General features: G+C 32.2%; 1 protein-coding gene across 19 annotated transcripts in view; it reads left to right on the top strand.

The window, feature by feature from the left end:
* Positions 1-19,027, top strand: part of LOC145239793 (DENN domain-containing protein 5B-like) — a 410,159-nt gene that overhangs the window by 260,790 nt on the left and 130,342 nt on the right. For all 19 annotated transcript variants that reach the window (XM_080103314.1, XM_080103312.1, XM_080103310.1 and 16 more), the window contains exons 7-8: positions 10,535-10,736; positions 11,644-11,728. In XM_080103314.1, the coding sequence (XP_079959440.1) occupies positions 10,535-10,736; positions 11,644-11,728 (287 nt within the window). The remainder of the gene's footprint in view (positions 1-10,534; positions 10,737-11,643; positions 11,729-19,027) is intronic.

Genomic DNA, 19,027 nt, shown 5'->3' with positions numbered 1-19,027 from the left:
ATTCATTAACATTAGACTTTAAGATGACTGTTGTAGTCTGCAAGGAAGTGGTTCCAGGGTAACATGTTTCACTGACATGAAGTTCTTTACAAAGAAACTTTCTTCATAGAAACTCTGTTTGGTTTTAGGCACACAGAGGCAGAAAGGAAAGATATTTGGTGCTAGAAAGACAAGCTCTTGCTGTGAATATTTTACAGCCTGGGGTGGGGAGGTCAATATGGAAGCTCAGTTGAGTATCTGTCATGGAAATAACTGTGTCAGTATTCGTTATGTTCTTTTTTTGTTTTTTTTTTACATAGTGATCACCACTTATCAAGGCCCGGAAGCCACTCAGGGATAAGAGTTATTGCAAGTACATTACGTTAGTGTGGAGATTTGATGAAGTGTTTACTTAAGGGGGCGGTTCATTAGGAATTTGTTAACGTTGGGCTTGAAGACATCCAAGTTGTAGTCCGGTGGGAAGCAGACGGAACAAACAAATGAAGACGTGTTGCTTAGCAACAAGACGTAAATGTTACAATAGCTTCTTCGATTTCCTTCTTAAGCTAATAATAAATCAGTCAATAAATGAATCGATGTGCTTTCATTATTGAAAATGAGATTTGACTAATGAGCCATTCAAGTATATTCATATCTATGCATTCTCAGTATAGGCATCTGTATACAATATCGTTTCTACTTAGTAAAAGGAAGATACGATACTGATTATTATAAGGAGTGTTTTTCTGCTTGTGCCTGTCCATAAAAACTAACGCATCTGTTGCGCAGCGAAAGTTAAATGAGGTGATGTTATATCAGCTTATCAGCAGAATGCATAGGTTGAGCCGGTGCACATTTCGACAACATCGATCTTTTCCCATTGGATAAAGTGCCGAGGAATATAACGGTTAAGATTGGAAGAAGAAAAAGAGAATCTTTCTAAAATGTATCGACGATTCTTTCGTTTTTTTTTTATTTTGAATCTTTTGTGTTCATGCAGGTTGACAAATTAATTTCTACTACCACGATTCAGTTTTTATCAGCGGCTTGCCAGAGTCTCACATGTGTGTTTATACATCTCACAATGCACAGTTAGTATTTTGAGAGAGTGCACATGTATGTGTGAGAGAAATAATACATGTGGGGATTAAGAGAAAGAATACACGTGGGGGAGTAAGTAAAAGAGTGCATTTGGAGAGGGAGTAAATGAGTACATCACATGCGAGTAGTTGGAGAAACAAAGAATATATGTGGGGAGGGAGTGAAAGAGTATGCATGTGTATGAGAGAGAAAGATAATACATGTGACGATTTTCTTTTCTTTTTTTCTTTTTTTACTGATGGATCACCACTTATTAAGGACCTCAGACTACTCAAGGATAAGGATTAAAAAAAGATTGCTGGTTGGACATTGGTAGCCGTCATGAAAGACTTGGAACTAAACAGTGGGTAAAATTGGCAATGGATTACTTAAGAGGACTTGATTTTTCAAGGGGACAACTTGACAAGTATTTGTTTACATTAGATTTCAAGACAACCATACTGTAGGTAGTTGAGAAGCAGTTTGTCGCACTTTGTTCATGGAAGTTCTGTTGTGTTTTTGATACACAGAGAAAGAAAGGAAAGTTTTTTGCCGTGATTGTAGCCAGACAAGTTCTTGCTGTGAATGTTTGATAGGGATTGGAGTTCAGTCGAGCACTAACCATGACCATAACGATATGGTAGAGAGACTAGCAACATCTCTTCTGTATGAAAGAGGCTTAAGGGTTGGAAACGGTGAGTAGAATGAGCAGTGAATTACCGAAAATGATTTGATTTTTCAATAGGACAGTTTGACAAGTATTTGCTTACATTAGATTTGAAGAAGGCCATGTTGTAATCGGTTGGGAAGCAGACTTGTGATTCATATTCCATGAGTGGGATGTTCTAGGGGAAAAAATTTGTTCATGAAAGTTCCATTTCGTTTAAGCTACAGAGAAAGAGAGGAAAAATAAGAATAGACACATGTGACAAATGACTACGATTGTGTGTGTGTGTGTGTGTGTGTGTGTGTGTGTGTGTGTGTGTGTGTGTGAGAGAGAGAGAGAAATAGAGTATGCACGTGTGTGTGAGGAAAGAGAATCTGCAAGTGTTTAAGAAAGAGAAAGGGAGTATATGTGGAAGTATGCACATATGAGAAAAATATTACACTTGCCTTTGGAACTCTTTTCCTGCTCCCTGTTTTTGCGACTATACCAACATGCAGAAATGTAAGTGTGTAGTTGTAAGAATTGCATAGTCATAATTGATGGTGTATTATTTGTGTATGAATTGTCATGTGTGTGACAGTGTTCGTCTGTTTGAGTGAGGGTATGTGTGTCTTTAAGTGAGGTTGCGCGCGTGTGTGTGTGTGTGAGAGAGATTATGCGTGCTACCCAATATAAGACGGAATTATATAGGTTCTGTCCGTGAGATAATAATTGGTATCTCCAAGATAAAATTGCAACAATATATTGATGATAACTAATATTAAGCTCAGTTTCTCATCAATATTATAGATCTTTTTCTCTCGAATGAACAAAGGGAAACATAAATACTAAATAAAATTTCTTTGTTCTTATCTCTTTGGAAACCGTTTCAGTTTCTTTGATATTTTTTTTATTCTACCGCGCATTGGTCATTATGTTTTAAGTGTTTTTTGTTTGTGTGTATGTTAATGTTATGATCTTTAGACAGTATCGAATGATTTTCTTTGTTTTTATTCATCATGACATTTTATTATTATTTATTTATTTATTTTTTTTTACTAAATTTTCATGAGATAATTTTGTTTCAATATGCAAAGCAAAAACATATTCCTAAGATGCGTTCATTCAGTCAGCATGCTTAGGTGAGAAAAGTATGATTTCAAACTTCATGACAGATTAATGAAAATGTTATTTTCAAACTGAAACTTAACAGACCATTGATAATGCCATTTTATCATGGAAATCGCTCCAGACAAGACATGAAGCTATTTGATGTAAGGAGCTAACAGCAATGAAAGATGATCATCACATAGACAGGAGATGCCTATTAGCTTTAGTCTTGAAAAGGTCAGGGTTATAGGTAGGAGGAAAACAGCAGGAAGAATTGAATCAGAACCGGAAAAGAACATAGACTGGTCAATATTATAAAGAACCCCAGCAACCATCCCCAGAGTGATAATAAGAGTCGAAAACGTGATTGATTACTTTTGAAAGGAAAACAGGAAGAACAGTACCAGAATCATCCATAGAATTGTCAACAAAAAACAATCAGCGTTATCCGTAGAAGATTAAATAATCTGAAGACCATTAAAAAAAGGGGGAATAGCTGACTTGCCACTATTAACAATATTATTGTAGATTTTCGAAACATCATGAAAGCCAACAGCTTGGGATGAGATAGTCATAAATCCTTTGAGAGTTGTTAGACTTAGTCTAAGAGATTGCACTCTTGCAGGTATTGTCAGCTCTTCTGGAAGATTGTCTGAAAGCTTTCAAACTATCCTGACGATACTGGTTAAAGTAATGGTTATGATATGCATGGCAGAAGCACAAAGAGATGAAAACCATGGATGAGAATGAGGTTTGTTTTGAAACTTACAATTTCAAACTGAATCTTGACAGACTATCGAAAACGTCATTTCAAACCTGGCAGCATGTAGATTAAGGGGGTAGTTTCAGTGGTACTCTGGATGTCTTCTCAGTTTTATTTTTTTTTTTTACTTATACCTAAAATATATAGAGGTGTTTAAGATATTTAAAAAAAAATGTAAGTACATACATCTCGTCAAACTAATTACATCAATATTTTTGTAAATCGTTATGATGTTAAATTTGAAAACTTGAACGTTTCATATTATAATCTATTGGACGGTGTTAGAAATGTTATTAAAATTGAATAATGCACTTATCTGAGAGTGCTTAAAAAAATTAACTTTTTTTTTGTTGTTGTTGGTTGATTGATTTTTACAAAGAATGGTTTTATCATGAGGAGGCGGGTATATACAGGTACAGAAGTTCTCCAGTTTTTAGCAGAATTTCGCTTTCTGTAAATCCATAAAAAGCAGATTTCTGTTAAATTCCTCAAGTCTCTCATGAGTTCACAGCTTTTTGATTGAAACATTGTTTTAATAGAAAAAGTTGATTTTTCTCTCTTATGACAATTCTCTGAAAATGATAATTTTGCCATGAAAGCTAAATCTTCAAATAATTCATGAAGAAAATAGGGGAGTTAAGTGACTTTTGTTGCATCAAAGAATGACTTCCTGTTCCTTTTCTCCCACATCAATGTCTTTCTCTTAGTTTTGACTTTTTCAATTGAAACTGAGTAGAGTTACTAATGACTTAGATTAGCCTGTTTCTTACTACTCACTCTTTTTTTTTTTTTTTTTTTTTTTAATTTTGACTTGAACTTGTTTAGGAAATAAGGTTTTTTTTGTTTTTTTGTTTTTTTTTGTGCTGCCCCCTCTTACCCCACACAGGGTTGGGAAATTCATCTCAATTTTAGTTTTTTCGTTGTTTTGTTTTGTCTTTTTATTATTCTGGCCCTTGGATAATCACATTCCTGATATCATAGAAATGGAGCCGCTAATGCTGGAATTGAACATCATCACTAATCAATGGCTAACAAAAATGCCTGGTCATAATATCTATATGCCATGTGATGCAGTTTTGGTATTTTTTTTTTTTTTTTTTTCAGTTGAGTGTTACAGCATGCATTCTGACTTCTGCTGTTTGAGTATTTTTATTTACTTTTTTATTTAATGATTTATTCATAACGGTCATTGGTGTAAAATTAATGTACCGATTGAAGTGACCATAGTAAGGAGTGAGGGGGGGGGGCGAGTGTAGAAGGCATCGACTGAAACTCTAGTTGCATCTTCTCTGCTGAAACACAAAACAATCTGTTAGAAACAGATAATTTCTTTCAACAAAAAAAAACAAAATCAGTCAATTGGATTAAATATGGATTTATGATGTCCACAGTCTATAGGCTTTACAAATGTGGTTGTGAACTATTTTGGACGAGGGAAAGTTGTGCTGAAAATAAGATCCAATGGTTTGGCTAGTCTATTTTTAAGATTTACCTCATTTTTAATATTTCTCTTGTCTTCTCTCTCCATTTCACATCTTTCCCTTTCTTCTCTCTCTCTCTTTTTTCTTTTGTTCTTTCCCATATGTTCTATTTCTCTATATTAGTCAATTTTAAAGATTATTACCTATAAAAACGTAATATTAAAAAATCATACTTTCTCTGCTACTGCAATTTTGTATTCATTTTTTTTTTCTTTTTAAGCCAAATTCTGAGTGTTTTGGGAAGCTCTAATCGTGATTGGCTTAATTTAGGCAAATTATCAATTTGTATGATTGTTCATTCACCCATTAATGCTGATGTTGTATGTGTCTATCTTCAAATCTATAATAAAAACAAATGTGTATTTATTCATGTGTGTGTACTATGCCCCACTACAAAGTTAGCAAGCCAATAATTGCTGAATGAATTTCAAGTATTTAGGGGAATTGAGAAGCAAATAGCAAGTCAATCTTCCCACCTTGAAATTATTTCCAGAATGAGACATTTTTCTTTCTTTCTTTTTTGCGTTTCTACTTTCTGTACTGACTTATACGTTTTTTTTTAAATTCCCAGTTTGAGACATTTTTTTTTTCTTATTTCGTTGTTTTTTTTTTGTTGTTTTTTTCCTTACTTCATCGAATCTGACATTATTTCATATAATACTAACTGACCTGTGTCCCGGTATTGTCTGGGAAAATAGATTAACTGAATAAATTCAACATTGAATGATCCAGCATGAACACAATGTTAAAAGCATATCCACAGAATTTTCTGTCATTTTGGGATGATGTTACCTGTTATTAATAATAATAGTCTTATCACAAATACCATAGTTGTTAAGCATTCGAAACCCTGTAGATCCCTGTAGATTCTATCTCATTCATGTGACTATGTATGTACTGATCTATGGTGGTAACTTGAACAGGAGTAAATTCAAAGGCTTACTCAGATCTATATACTTTATATTTATAACTAGCCTGGGTGCCCAGCATTGCCCGGGTGTTTGGAGGTGTGTCATGAGCAAAAAAAAAAAAAAAAATGGTAGTAGGCAGGCAGGCTCGAACCCATACCGCGAAGGAAGCAAAGAATGTGAAAAAAAAAAACATGACATCTTTGCTGTTGTGCCCGTCGCCAAACCGGAAGTGACGTAGGTTTTAATTAACGCTAGACAGTCGAAAAGAGGGGATGACTTTTGAATATATCGGTGAAGAAAGTGACCCTACCTGTAGAAAAGTGCCCAGTTTAGGGTGAAGGAATTAATGTTTTTCGTTAATTTTTCGATATTTGTCATCTGATGGGTCGAGCTTCAAAATGATACCGATTTCGTGAAAATTCGTCGCCTCTGTCGAAAGTTTTAGGCAGACATACAAACATACATATATTTAAACAGACAGTTGAGATTTATATTATAGATACCTTCCTCCTTTTCCCAATTTAAAAATTGTAAGTTTTTTTTTTTTTTTTTGTTTCTTTCTTTTTTTACGTTATAAGAAAAAACAAAGTTGCTTCATTTGTAGGGTGGGGATGGGCATAATAGATCAATTCACTGATTTAATTAATTTTATGCCAACTCCAAGCTCTTCCTATGCTTTCCTTCTGTGAGTTACCAGCTTTGAAAAGTTTTACCGATTTACTTGCTGAATTTTTTATGATAATTTTGTGAAGAATAGAACTTTGGCTTGTAAAACATCAACAAAAACTGAGATTGAGACATTACTGACTTAGTTACCATAAAATCAATTACTTTCAAAGGTGGGATCTAATAGGTCACCTCAGATTTTTATTGGTCAATAATTCAGTTCATTGGCAAGAATAGTCTATTCAGAGGGTATGGAATGATTGGCAGGATTATCTGTGTGAAAATACATATTGTTTGAAAAGCTTGTGCTTCTGGCTCTATATTTTGCCTAATTATTAATATAGTGGAAATGTATTGTATTTTTCCGGCAAGTCTTTTTATAGTAGTGGCAGCTATTAATATAAATCTCTCTAAGTACCTCTTGTTGTTGCACGTTGGAACTGCTTATCACTGTTTTTTTTGACAAAATGCTTTTCCATTGAAAATACACAATAGTTACTCATTACATCCCACCACTTAAAGAATGCCCTACTTATTTACATGTTTTAATGCATTATCAAGCAGAAAAAAAGAAGCTTAATTTAAAAGTGCCCCCCCCCCAAAAAAAATAATGTCTCTCCCCCAAATAGTTTATACAATCTAATATTAACAGTTATTGAAATTTAGTAACCAGTTTGGTTTTTATAAATACATTTTTTTTTCTAAATTGTTAAGTTATTAAACGGTTTTCTGTTTGCGTTTAATTTTTTTTTTATTCTTAAAAAGGTAGTCATTGTTTTGTTTTCATAAAATGAAAATAGGTGAAGACTTTGTAAGTGATTGTCTTTTGTTTTAGCAAAACAAAAACAAAAAAAAAAACAAACAAAAAAACAACAATCTATGGCTGTGAACCAGGTTGCTAAAGAATGACCCTCCACCTCTGCCTTCTAATGACATGGGAATCTCCCCTTCTGAAGTCGTCCCTCCTAGTTCAGAAACACCTTGGCTCCTGTGGTTAAAATGCTCAACTGTCTGAGAACAGGAACGGAACCATTAAAAGTTGGCATGACAAAATCGGGCTACAAAACTGACCCGACCATCTGCAAACGTAGAGAGGAAGACCACATGATGCAACACTGCCTTGTTTTCACTCTACTGCCCAACTGATGCAACCTGAAAGATCTTGTAAAATACAACAAGAATGCTTAAAAAAGAATGGGAAACTGTAATATGATTACACGGTTCAAAGACACACAAAGAAGCTGGATCTAACACCTCACTATTGCTTTGCTAAGTTTGTTACTTGAAATACTAGAAACATAGATTTAAAATAAAAATAAAAAATTTTTTATAATTTTGTTGTAAATAAAAAAAAATCTCATTTATTCATACAGATAAACATTTTGGTAATCTTGATACAATTTTATCATTTAAATGTGAACACAAAGAAACAAAAAATTAAAAAAGATTGCCTTGTTGCATACAATTTAGAAATAGATGGCAATTTATGGAAAATCAAGCTAGTCCCTCTAAAGAAAAGGAACGTTTGAACACAAATCCATTATAATAAAGTCTGTTTGGTTGTTTGTTCAAAATTTGATTAATAGGTGCAAAAGGTACACAGTTTCAAATTAATTTTCATACTGAAAACTGACTTTTTACGCGCTTACATTCCAGCATGATTTCTATATATGCTATTTAATCAGGGGAATCTACATTCAAAGAGTAACCTCATTTGTATATTACATTAAAGAAAATCTATTTTTATATTTATCTCTGTTATTTTTTGTTGTAATAAAATTGTCTTCATTGTTCTATTTAAAAATATAATATTAAGTTGATCTATTTATTTTTAATTTAATTTATTATCAATTATTATTAACTTATACCAGTTGCCATTAAAAACGAAAATAAGTTTATTTATTTAGGCTGTGAGTTATTTTCCTTTCAAGCTATTCCCTGTTTAATTTTCATAGATGAAAATTAATGTATTTTATGCCTCCATAAATTCAATCTGATCCACTTTTAGGAAAATTGTAAGAAGTTAGGATATTCGGTGTATCTTGAATAGAATGTGACTAAACCCTCCGTCCATCAATATTTTTCAACCTGGCAACACCGGGTATATACAACTAGTGCTAAATATACGTCCGGAAAAGAAAACAGTATTGCAAAACAAAACTATTATATTAAAATGAAGCAATTATTGAATTAAAAGAAAACAAAACAACAAATAATAGTTAATAAAATGTCTTTTTTCAAAACTATTATGCAAATTAGTTAATCGTACAGCTCCTGTTGCATATACATAAGCAATATATATATATATATATATATATATATATATATATATATATAGTCTTGGAAGTTTTTAACCTTTAAAACTATACAAAAAAATATTTTTTATCATTCGTTAGAAAACCATCTAGTCAGTAAGTCATTTAATCACCTGCAATCACTACATCAACTCGCTCTCGAATTTACTATAATACCAATAATTTATTTTTCAAGGGATCATCAGTTGTTTACCATGAAACACTGTTTCGGGGATTTAAAAACAAAACAGTATATTACATCATGGCTCCCCAGCAGTGTTGATCAAACACCACCACCCTTAATCTTAGGAAGAAGACATGTTACAAACATTTGATCCAATTTCCTATTCTTAATTGCGATTACTAACCTTTTCATACTATAAAAATGAATTTCTTACCTGTGCGATTCATCAATTTCCACATTTAAAATGGATACATTTTTTAATTTATCAGTCTTGTATTTATAAGATTAGGATTAATCCATTTAACTACTTATATATATATATATATATATATATATATATATATATATATATATATAGCTATCTTATTAATCTTTTTAACCAATATTTTGATATATTAAAATTCCGGTAATGTTCATCTACCAATAAAATCAAAGTCAAAATGAATTGACTCAATTATTTAAGCTTCATGATTATCAGTTTCCATAATCGAGCATGCATATAAAATTTTTGCAAAAATCAAGACAATGAAATATAAAATAAGAACATCATATTGTGTATTTTCATATGCATTATAATTGTTTCATAACCATTTGGACAATTTTTAATATTATATCATTCAAAAATATTCCCAAACAGCTACTCTTCAGACAATAAAATACACTATTTATACATATATGAATATATTCATGCTCTCTATTTTCAGAGATCAAGCACTTGTACCTACCTCCATCCACTCTTATATATTATCTTTTCTTTTACATTTTTTGATAGCATACGAAAATGGGGCAATTACTAAATTTGAATGCTATCGAAAACTGTAAAAGAAAAGATAATATAAGAGTGAGGTGGAGATAAGTACAAGTACTTGATCTCTTAAAATAGAGAGTATAATATGAATAATATATAATATAAATAGAGAGTATAATATAAATAAAATATATTCATATATGTATAAATAGTGTATTTTATTGTCTGAAGAGTAGCTGTTTGGGAATATTTTTGGATGATATAATATTAAAAATTGTCCAAATGGTTAAGTAACAATTGTAATGCGTATGAAAATACACAATATGATGTTCTTATTTTATATTTCATTGCCTTGATTTTTACAAATATAATGTGTGTGAACGGGTATTTATATATATATATCTATAATCTCCTCTTAATGTCTAATATATATATATATATATATATATATATATATATATATATATAAAATATGGTGTGTTTACCATGTGAAGTTAAATTCATTTGAAACGGGACGTTCTGACTTTATTGTTAGTGCACCAAATGGGTTTATTTCCGCATTTATGAAATATGTCCAAAGTTGTTGCTGCCAATATTGATGGCACATGGACACAAGTTAAACATTAAAAGCCAATACTAATGTATTTAACTTCTTTCTTTTTTTTTTTCTAGAGAGTTTAATTGAGAAACGTGGATCTTATATTGACCTGTCAGCACACAAGCCTCACATGCCAGATCAAACACAGCTACAGGGATTGAACCCTTCATCATCCAGTACAGAGGAAATAAGTTGCCAAAACCTGACTGTGTGCTCAAAAGGAATATTCCCACTTCTGCGGGAAGACATCTTAAATACAGAACCTAAAAACCAAAAGTAAGTAAAGAAATTTTTTTTTTTTTTTTTCAAAGAATGAAAATTTTCCAAAACATTTCTGTATTGTTCATTCTGTCAGCTGTAGGTATGGGAAGGGAGAATAAAGAAACAAATTCTGTTATTTATGTTTTCGTTACAAATAATGAGTTATGCTTTTTTTTCTTTCCTCCCCTTAAACTTGAACAGACAAACTAAGGGCTACCAATCTTTTAACGATCACTGCCTACAACAAACACTGATTATCACAGTGAGGAGCAAGCTTACAACAGCTTGTTGGCAAACTAATTTATAAATAGGCAAAATGTGTCTACTTATATCAAGTCCAAAATATCATTGACTAATTAGCAACACTAATCATTTGCATGATTGGATCATTCTATTTATCCAGAAAAGTACCTCCTGACATAATCCTCTATCTGTATGCTTCCTAAGAAAGGGTACTGGCATCATATCTAGGGAGGTTCTGTTTGGGGCACATATTTTGCTTAGACAGAGTACAAAACAGATTTGGCAATCTAGTGGGAAAGGATATGACCCACTAGTAAAAAAAATAGGATAAATAAAAAAAAATAAATAACTGGACACAGCTCACTTTATTGTTTCTGGAATGTTTGTCTACAATTGTTTGCTTTTCCACTGCAGACATAACAAACAAATTGACACCACTTTGACTGGGCAGCGGTTATCATCAGTAGATGGGGGGGGGGGCGGTGAACAAGTCATTGTTTGCATCAGCTTTAATACAATGTCTGTATTTTTTTTTTTCCTTAGATGTGCTGAGAACTCCCCTGCCAACATATGTTACTGCGACTCCCTTTTTTGTTTTTTCTTTTATTCATATATGTTGTGTTGTCCATTGTTCTTATTCGATAATTCATTCGTGTTGATTTTATTTCTTCTTTTCTAGGGCGCGCATGAGAGAAGCAGCCAAATGGCGTCGAAAATGGCGGCAACAGGCAGAACACATCCACCTGAGTTCTGAGCAAAGAGAGGTGAGTCAGAATTTCAGTATCATGGCTGATGGCAGTTTAAAACTGAGGTTAAACAGCAACACGTTTATTTGGTTCTTGATTATTTCTAGTTTTGCGACTTGCAACTGTACATGATACAAGCAATGACAGGTTTTGATTACAAAACCAGATAAATTGATATAACGCTCCAATATGAAATATTGTGAGGTGGCAGTGGTAAAGTGCATACCAACATAAACCGACTTGATTATGCTAAGTAGAATCCAGTTTGTTCCATAGGATCACTTTCACTATAGATGTTGGCAACCTTCATGTGGTCCCTCCTGTGAGTACCTGATTTTAGATTGAATTCAGCCAATAGCAGAATAGATTTGATCTGAAGTTGTACCCTGCTGATTTATATAAATTTACGTTTATCCATTATATAAATGACAGCTTTGAATGTCCAGCTAAACATTCAAAGCTATAAAACAAAGTTGGTATATTTTTGATTAGCTTTGTCCTGGATGAATAATATGTGATGGGCAGGTATGGAAGCATTCAAGAATGGTGTGTGCATGATTTCACCGATCACCCCTCAAAATACCAGAATACACTTGCCCAAGAGCTATATAAAGATGACATCTGAGTCATTCGACAGTGACTTTGCAGGTTTCTCTTGGATTATACCGACGTTTGTAATTATCAGTGTTACTGTTCAGTCTGTGTTAGGTCGTATCGACATTAAAGTTCAAGCCCATGTTGGGTTGTGTCAGTATTATTGTTTGCTTCAGGTTGGCAAACGCTTTAGTCTAAGTCAAGAATTCTCTTGCTTTTATTGATCCATAATATCTAAAATTTAGAAAAAAAAATTCATTTTTAAACCCTAAACTAACATAGACATTTGAGTTATTAAAGGAAGTAATTTTTTTTTATCAAAGAGTTACTTCCCTTATGTCGACTCATTCCTCAAGGAATCTATATAAGGGAGAATTGTCTGTGTGGATGGAGGAGAAAGAAGGAGAGTGGGAATAAAGACGGATAGAAATGTGCTGAGAAAGAAGTTTTAATAGAAATATGTTGCACTTTTGCCCCAGGCTATGCCAGGTAGCCTTGTTAGTATAAAATATTTTAAAAAATATCATTATGTTTGTAATAAAAATATCAATTATATAAATGAAAATTGTTTTTTCTTTCTGCCAGGTCAGCTAAAACTTATAAACTACTAAAGATATGCTCACAAACCTTGGATATTCTGATTTAGTATGACCTTGGACATACAGAAAATTACTTAAATATTCATTAATTTGGGATTAGAAAACATGTTTTTTCATTGAAGAAGTCCAGGGAAATAATGTTATGTATTTTAAGTTATTTGCCTTGAAACAATTAAGACTGAAAATTATACAAATTAAAAATATAAGAATAAAAATGGTGATATAGGGGATCTAGTTAAGAAGTACAGTAGGGGTTTTTATTCATTTCCAGACAATTCTGGGTAGATCAACTGTTATGTCATAAAAATTTATTAAATAACAAGGAGTTGGTTTTGACTATTATTTACATCTGGGTTGTTATTTTCACAACATTTCAGCTGATGTAACCTCTGACCTTCTTCAGGTGCATCTTTTTGAACTCTGGAAATCTGCATATATTTTCTCAAAGCAATATGACTACATGGTGTGGAATGAAGATCACCGACAGTTAAAATGAGAACTGTTATGGCAGTAAAGAGGTAGAGAAGGTCATGATTAATAGGCTAGCTGCTATCATTTTCATTTTTGGTACTTGTGCAGAATAGTGAGATTGGAAACAAAGGCATTTCAGGTAAAGACATTATTATGTACTTACGTGTCATGTTGAGATTAGTATAAACTCTAAAAATTACGAAAAACGATCCAGTAGAAGAATCCTAACAATTAAAAATAAAATTTATTGAACTATAAAGTTTTATTGTATGTTTTGATGTTGAACAGTTCTTTGCAGACAATCAATTCTGTATGACAAAACTGACTTATCTCCGTTACTTTCAGTTAAATCTGCCATTTCAAAATATACAAAATGTCGGACCGGTAGTATGTATGATATTTTTTGTAAAAACTAGATCTAGCACATTTTCTACTGGATCATTTTTCATAATTTTTGGAATTTATACTAATTTTGACATGACAGGTAAATACGTAATCGTTTTTTTACCTAAAATGTTTTCATTTCAAACTTCACTATTATGTACAGGCACCTCAATTTCCTCCAGCAATTGCTATAACATATCCATTTTCTTTATCATCATTATTAATTTTGTTTTTGGTCTTTTTCCAAGGTTAGACATTTTGTGAATGACTTCTAACTTTTCTTGTCTGTTGCTATTTTACTTGTGCTGCCTGCTACGATCAGATTATTGTCACCACTGATCTCCTCCATGTCATAAGCGATCTATCATGTGGCTTTTGGCTATTAATGTGGTAAAACATGGATTATTGCCGGAAGGCAACATGGCCATACAAGTTTTCTTATTTATAATCATGGAGTGTTGACGGAAATGTTTCCTGCGTTTGATCTCTTCATGCAAGATGGAGAATGTGGAGTGGCCTTCATGCTCACAAATTTAAACCATTGTGACTTTTTTCTTAAGCCAAAAGTTTTCTGATGCTTGAAAATTTGAAGGGAAGAATCACGGACACATAACCAACTTGATTCAACCTGAGATGACACGGAGAACTTCCAGGGACGTCACGTCACTATCATCACTATTGTCAACAAAACATGTTAAAACAAAATATTATAATTTGAAAATATTAGAAAACCTCAAAAATGTTATGAAATATTTTATTAAATGATTAAAATCATTTTTTGTTTTGAGATTTTCAGTGTAATACATCTTTTTTAGAAGGAGGCGTTTCTTTTTTTTTTTTCTTTTTTTTTTTTTAAAGTAGATGTATTGCACTGAAAATCTCAGAAATAAATGATTTAAATTATTTGATAAAATATTACATATCACTTTTTTGTTTTCTAATGTTTTCAAATTAACCTTACAGGGTGTTTTCAAAAATATGACCAAAACTCCTATTAAAAAATGTTTCATTTTTTTTACTATTGAGTAATCACTTATCAAGACCAAGAGCCACTCGAGGACAAAGGTGTTGTGATATGAAATGATTAGAAAGATAGAAGAACACTATGAAAATACTAACATTGATCAATAGGATGAACTTCAGTTGGTTACTTGTGGGACGGTTTATGACAAGAATTATTTCTTTAGATTGTTTTCTTATTTTTAATAAGTAAGCTAGCTGATAAAGATAGAGAGGGTGAAACTGGCTACATAGAGTCAGCCTTGTGCTCGAGCAAAGAGGAGAAAAAGTGGAATATTGATTAGGCTTGAAATAGGATTTGTAAAAATTGTTCTAGTTTACGCTATTGGATTTTTTATTTTAATAAATATTTGATTATTTTAATCGATTTTTATTTCTGAGTCCATTACTTTTATAACCTGAAGAACTCTTATTTTGTCTTTCTATGCTCTGTTGAATTTAATTGCCAAAATTCCTGCAAAGTACCTGTTCTTTAGAAAAGCCATTTTTGTTCTCTGTGTTTGGATGGCACGATCAATAATTTATGATTAGAATATTGCATGCTTTCTTGCTCTGAATTCAAATTGCAAATAATGATATGATCTGTGCTGGTGAGGGGTTAGGGGAATGTGAATTATGTTTGATCTTACGTGTACAGACTGCATGGGAAACAAGTTTTGTGAGCTATTTCCCATCTTGTCATTTGCTCTTAGCTTGTTACTCTGAGTTAAGTTTACAACAGCTATGTCTGTAGTGCCAGGTTACATATGGGTTAATGTTTGGTCTTTCTGAGGATGCAGAGGAATAACAAAGCTCTGGTTTGGTGGATCTGTGTTGTGCACCTTGAAGACCATCGGTTCTGAGTTTCTACTATTGAGATTGAAGGTGTGTAGTCTAGAGTCAGCTCTTTGTTATAGTGGTATGGTTCATGTTTAATAAAGCTCGGGTTGGATAAACAGATGTACAGACATTTCAGTATAGGGTAAGTGAGGAAAAAATGGGTTGAGAAAGACTAGGAATGATTTGGTCAGAAATGACCTCAAGCAATGGCACGTCAACATCAATGTATATGATAGCTGCATGGAGAAAATCACTTTGCCGCCATGCAACCTGCATCTAATGTGAAAAAAGCATGTTAAATGAATAAAAAAGAAGAGAACATTTTTTTCTGTAAAATTTGAATCTTTTTTTTTTTTTTTTGCTGCATTACTTTTTGAAAATTTTTTAGGTTTTTTTTGCTTCCATATTTTTTAATATATTCGGGGTTTTTTTTGGGTTTATTTTTACAAAATTATATTCTTCTTAAATAAGATTTTGAAAGAGAAATTAATCATTACAATATTGTTTAGTCGTTAAATTAATAATTAAACCAAATTTTCATCATATTATAGCTATTTTTATTTTATTGTTTTAATGCCTATAAAATCATTGAATGTAAACATCTTCCAAGACTTTCAATCTTTTGATGCATGATGATGATTTGTCAAGAATAAATAAATAATAGAACTAATTATTTCTTTTTTTGTGTCTATGTTTCTAAGCCCACCTGCCCAAACACAGAAACTGTAATTGTTTTTTTGTTTTACATGTTATTTTTTTTTTCCGTCATTGACCATTTTCACTGACATATATATTTGAAATAAATTAATGACACAAAACAAAAAACATTCTTGGTTTATTAATGAGTCCAGATAATATTTGTTTTGAGTTCATTGTCTTTGTTTTTAGTTATTTAAAGGACAACTAATCAGAAAAACATGGACTGTATACATTTCAAATCTAATTAGTATGGCATTATGGGAATTATTTTGAGGTATTGATTTCAATGGGAGAAGATTGACAGCACTTTAGAATAGTAGTACTAATATAATTATCAGACAGTTTTTCATGATCCAGTCTGGTGTTATATTTAACTTTTTCCCCAAGTTCTATTTTGAGATTCTAATTCCCTTCACATAAGTCTCAAAGTTTTTGGATATTGCTCTAAGAGTTCTGATTGCAACTGTCTTTATTATTAGGTATAAAAAAAAAAAAAAAGGAAAGTGAAGAATCATAACCATGGGCGATATGAAGGCTCCTTTTTTTGTTAGCTACTATACTAAGGTGTAGGGAAGGGAGTCATTTCTTTCTTATGATTACTTCACTTACCTTTAATCTTCACCATATAATGATGAATGTTTAGAAAAGGGTTATCAAGTATCATTTTTTTTTTTTTTTTATAAAGTTTTAGGTATAACGACCAAAAGTTACCCCCCCCCCTCCTCTCCTGGCCATTAGCAAAAAGCACTTACCATTATTGGTATAAAACAAGTAAGCTACTTTACAGGATCTTACATTTTGTTTCACAAACTCTATATATTCAAATAAATTTTATATTGCAAAATATCCTAAAGTCTCACACAAATTCCGGCCACTGAGACTTGCCAGTATGGAAACAATCTAAGATGTCCAAACATCAAATTAGTAATAAATGAGAGAATAGGCATTTATTTTTCTACCACGGTGAGGTTCAGAAAGTGGGATCGAAGAGTCAGCGCTTCTAAGGAGAAGCACTCTGGGCTACGTCTGAGGTGATTAGCAATAAGCTAATCCCTATCAAAGAGAGAAAGCAAAGCCTGAGAGAGTGGATCTCATAGAACTGAACAGAACCAGTATCATACCGCAATCAACAGGGAAAAGATTATTTCAGAAATTGCCTAGACTCTGTTGATTTTAATGCCAAGTGAACAAGTCATGAGGCGAAGATTATTAATACTTACTATTATTAGTAGCTGCATTTGCTGCTGATAACAAAGATGGCATCCATTTCTGGTATTGTTAGATTATAACGTAACAGATGAATTTTCAAAGCATTGTAATATAATCGTTACATGTCAACAATCGGGACCCACACGTTGTATGCAGACATTTGGAAGGAAACAAAGACAAGAAAAGAATTTGACTCATTTTTTTTTTAGTTGAAAGAACAGACATTTCTTTACAGGTACTTCCAGAATAATGCCTTGTCTCTTGTTCAAAAGTCTGTTCATACTCTAATGTTCAAACAAGATGCTGCTGTGTCAAACATATGGTACTCTGTTTTTCTCCGACCATGTTTAGGATACATCTTTCCCTGTCGATTATGGGCTATGTGTGTAACATGTCTATTTCTGTCCTTCACTGGCCATATTTTCTTTTTTATAATCTTTTTCTTTCCTTCTTCATCACTGTGATATCACCTCTCATATGGATTGGTTATTTGCATACATTGGCTGTTATACACACGTCCGCACTCTGTTACAGCGAAAGCAAATACTTTTGTTTTCTTTAACAAAAAATGCTGCTATCATATGCCACATATTTTGAGCTAAGAAAATCTACTTCCTATTAAATGTTATGCAAGGCACTACTATTCTCCACTAATACTTCATTCCATTGGGCTCTTCAGGGTTTACTTTTTAGCTAGCTTATATGGACTCCAAATGATTGAACGCTGGTAATGGGGTCACTTTCAGGCTTTGTTTATCTTAGTGATTCTATCTTTCTCTCCCTTTTTACTATGATTATCTCTTTACCTCAGATGGCTTCATACCATGTCTGGAGCGACTTTCATTTAAAAATAAATTGCTTGTAACTAAGACCATATAAGTAATTGATTTGTAAAACATGAACAGAATGTTAGTTTTTTTTTTGGTTTATGAATGAGGGTGGCTTTTTACAACCTCTCATAATTAATCGCAGATAACTAACTCATCCGTACACATGCAAAAAAGCTGCAGTTTTTATTCATCAATGAATAAAAATATAACCGGGTTTTTTTTTTTTTTTTTTTTTTTTTTTTTTTTCTTAAATGAATGTAACCTTTCGGAGATTTCATAACTAATGGGAAATAACCAGCATATCTGTACACTAAGAAAAACCAAAAAAAAACGAAAAATACTATCTTTTATTCATTCTCTTTGAACGCTGCTTTTGAGATCGGTAGTAATAGTTTGGTTATTTATAACTTGTATAAAAGTAATATTATATTTTTGATTAGTCATGTGGTTCATATCCCCCTGGAACCTCGTCTGTCAGGCCAGTTTTATTTAGCATTCCTAGAGTGAACATTTGTAAACTATTTCATTCACTTGAAATGTAACTGATCATTTGGGAATGAAACAAAATTGATTGTTTTATTTTATTTTTTTCTTTCCTCGTTTTAAATATTTTGTGGATTAGAAGAGAATGCAGATCGGTTAACTTGGTGGAATTGCTAAACCATTAAGAAATAAAAGAAATTATCCATTTC

The sequence above is a fragment of the Euprymna scolopes genome, chromosome 19 (genome assembly GCF_053919585.1).
Source record: "Euprymna scolopes isolate OS-2025 chromosome 19, ASM5391958v1, whole genome shotgun sequence".
In the NCBI taxonomy this organism is placed as follows: domain Eukaryota; kingdom Metazoa; phylum Mollusca; class Cephalopoda; order Sepiida; family Sepiolidae; genus Euprymna; species Euprymna scolopes.
This window is presented reverse-complemented; position numbering and strand designations above follow the sequence as displayed.